General features: G+C 37.4%; 1 protein-coding gene across 1 annotated transcript in view; it reads right to left on the reverse strand.

Moving 5' to 3' along the window:
• LOC102206692 (amine sulfotransferase-like) overlaps window positions 1–1,971 on the reverse strand; it is a 12,886-nt gene extending 10,915 nt beyond the window's left edge. The window contains exons 1-3 of the mRNA XM_013912621.1: window positions 1,830–1,971; window positions 1,548–1,747; window positions 79–205 (exon numbers count right to left, since the gene is read on the reverse strand). Of these exons, the coding sequence (XP_013768075.1) occupies window positions 79–205; window positions 1,548–1,747; window positions 1,830–1,971 (469 nt within the window). The remainder of the gene's footprint in view (window positions 1–78; window positions 206–1,547; window positions 1,748–1,829) is intronic.
• Between the last annotated feature and the right edge of the window lie 924 nt (window positions 1,972–2,895).

Below are 2,895 nucleotides of genomic sequence, written 5' to 3' on the forward strand. Positions count from 1 at the left end.
ATATATAAATTAAAATATTACTTTATAGTAATCAGTAATTGATATATCATTATGGGGATTAAAGATGAGGAAACTTACCTTTTCCTGTTATGTACCACTCAAAAAACTGGTCAAAACTCTCGGGAGTCTCCAGGTCTGCTAGAGCACTGCTGAAGTGATAAAAAGACACCATGTTGTCCTTTGGATTCCTCATCAAATACACGATCTGAAATATATTTTAAAAAAAATTTGAATATTAAAAGTCTGTCACTTAAATGTAATAATTCACAAAAAAACCCTAAATTGAAATCTTAAATCTTAATAAACATTTTTTTAAAAATGTAATAATTCACTATTTAATGTCATTAGTTTAAAAGAAAAGCAATTTAAAATCTAATGTTACAATTTGATTTCAGATAATATTTTTAAAAATTTATTTTAAAGTCTGTTTTTGAGCTTCCGTGAAGCCGAATGCTGACAATCTTCTAGCAGTTTTCTTGCCACCCAACATACGGTCCGCTACGTTGCTCAAGCAAGTTGGCACTTGGGATGCTAGTGTCACGGCTGGGGCAGCAGTTGTGTGGTGGAATGAATGAGGACCCAAGATGCAGATGGAAGTGGAGATGCAAGTGGAGATTTATTTACAGAGAGAAAACCAAGGTGAGGGCAGAACAGAACATAAACCTAAACTGGGAAAACTAACACAAAGGGAGGACATGAGGCGAGGGGAAGAGAGACACGGAAAAAACACCAAAATAATGCAGAGTAACGCAGAAGCTTCACAGAGAAACACAGAGGACGCGACGAGGAGCACAGGCAGACACATACTATAAATACACACAACAGGTAATCAGGAAATGGCACACAGGAGGGGACACAGCTGGAACTAATGGGCATAATGAGACACAGACGTACAAAGTAAAACAGGAAACACACAGACTGCTTTACAACACAAAACTTGGGGACCCGAGCAGAGCACAGAGGGAGACACAGGTTGGGATAATAAACATGACAACCAAACCCAAAGAACTAATACAAAATCAGAATAAACTAGAAAATAATAATAATAAACTCAAAGCGCTGGGTCACCGACCCAGAACCATGACAGCTAGATTCTCTTCCTCTATCTATCTCCTCTATCTGAAATCAAACAGAATCATTAAAAATAAAACAAATGCTAGTGCTAGCTTTTTGGACCTGGGACCATGTGTTTGTGTAGAAGTGTATGATAAAAATGACCCTCATATTCCTTGATTTATGACCCCAGAGGATCATTGTTTTAATTCTTACCGAACATAAAACAACATTTGTTTTGAAGATCAACCACTCTATTTTCATTTGCTAGGATTTCCTGGTTTCTAAAAGCTACCAGTAGTCAAAGTGCAAGCCTCAAAAACTGAACTTCAGTGACCAATAGGTAACATCACAAAAAATTAAATTAATCTTCACAAGTACAAATTTAATTTGCTTTATTTTTGCAACAATAAGTAATCAAATGCTTTTAACTTTCTCAAACTTCAAGACTGTCTCTTTCTTCAATAAGATTTCAACTTCTATAAAGTACTGACTTTTGGCTTCTTCTCCTTCACTCCTGGAGGCATGATGTGTACAGGGAGATGCGAGGCGAAGAGCCGTGGAGAGGGAAGAAGAGCGTATTCAGCTGTCTTGTACTCCAGCCACGGCATCCTCTCAACGTTGATTGAATATTTAGTCTGATAGCTATGCATTTCGTGGATGGAAATCATGATCTGCTGAGCCCATACAGTACCTGATGTGGGGAAAGACATTAGAGATCAGTCTGGCCAGCACAAAACAGCAAATACCAACAATGTGTGAAATTTTTCACCAACCTGACTTTGGATAGGTCACAAGGAAGACATCGCTGTCTTTTATTTCAAAGCTTTCAAGGGAGTCTAGGTACTCTGGAGTTGTAAGACTGGCCACAAAGTTGAAGTTCTTATGCCTGAACAGACGGTCACTGATCCCCTCCATACTAGTTCTAAATGAGACAGATATAAAAAAGAAATAGGGATGTAAAATCTGTGAATTGCTACCTTATCATGGTGGAGAGGTTTATGTGTTCCAGGGATCCCAGGGCCTATATTGTTGGGGGGCGTTTTGCCCCATGGTAGGGTCTCACATGGCAAATAGATGCTGGGTGCAAGCCCAGACAAAGAGCAATTCAAAATCCTGTTTGAATGTGACTCTGAAATGAAGAAATGCAGTAAAATGTGTTGCACTCAACACAAGCAGCACAGAAGAAAATGTTGATCCAATCAACAAATTTATTATTGTGAATGACGGACACTGAAAATGGTATTTGGATGGTTTTACAGTTGTTCAATATGGGAATAGTCTGGAGAAATAGAATTTCTCTCTCACACATCTCATGAAGGACTTCATGTCACCAATGAAACCAACTCTACTTGAAATAGAATATTTAGCTATGGCACAGACAAAACTCATAAGATTAAGTCAGCAAAAAGTACTATGAGGAAGAAATCATAGACCTGGTAAGAAAATCATTCAACAATCCTGCCAAAGAATTCTCATATTGCTGACCTGATCTTATAGCATATTCACCAAAAAGTCTTCACACATGCTCAGCCTTCCAGGCAAGAAGATTCGCAAAAAGTTGATTCTGTTCATCTGGATGTAGCATTTTCACATTTACATAATGACTGAAGCTTCAGTCATTATGTAAATGTACTGTTTAAAAAAGGGCTGCTTGATTATGGCAAAAATGATAATCACGATTATTTTCACTGAAATTGAGATCTTGATTATTTGACGATATTTATTTAACCCTTTAAGACCTACCATAGAACCAAGTCCGCCAGAGCTTATATATATATATTTTTTTACAGTGCCAATTGTGGGAGCATTTCAAGTTGCTATACATCAATACAACTGTTA

Source organism: Pundamilia nyererei, unplaced genomic scaffold (assembly GCF_000239375.1).
Source record: "Pundamilia nyererei isolate P.nyererei 1_Seehausen unplaced genomic scaffold, PunNye1.0 scaffold00095, whole genome shotgun sequence".
Taxonomy (NCBI): domain Eukaryota; kingdom Metazoa; phylum Chordata; class Actinopteri; order Cichliformes; family Cichlidae; genus Pundamilia; species Pundamilia nyererei.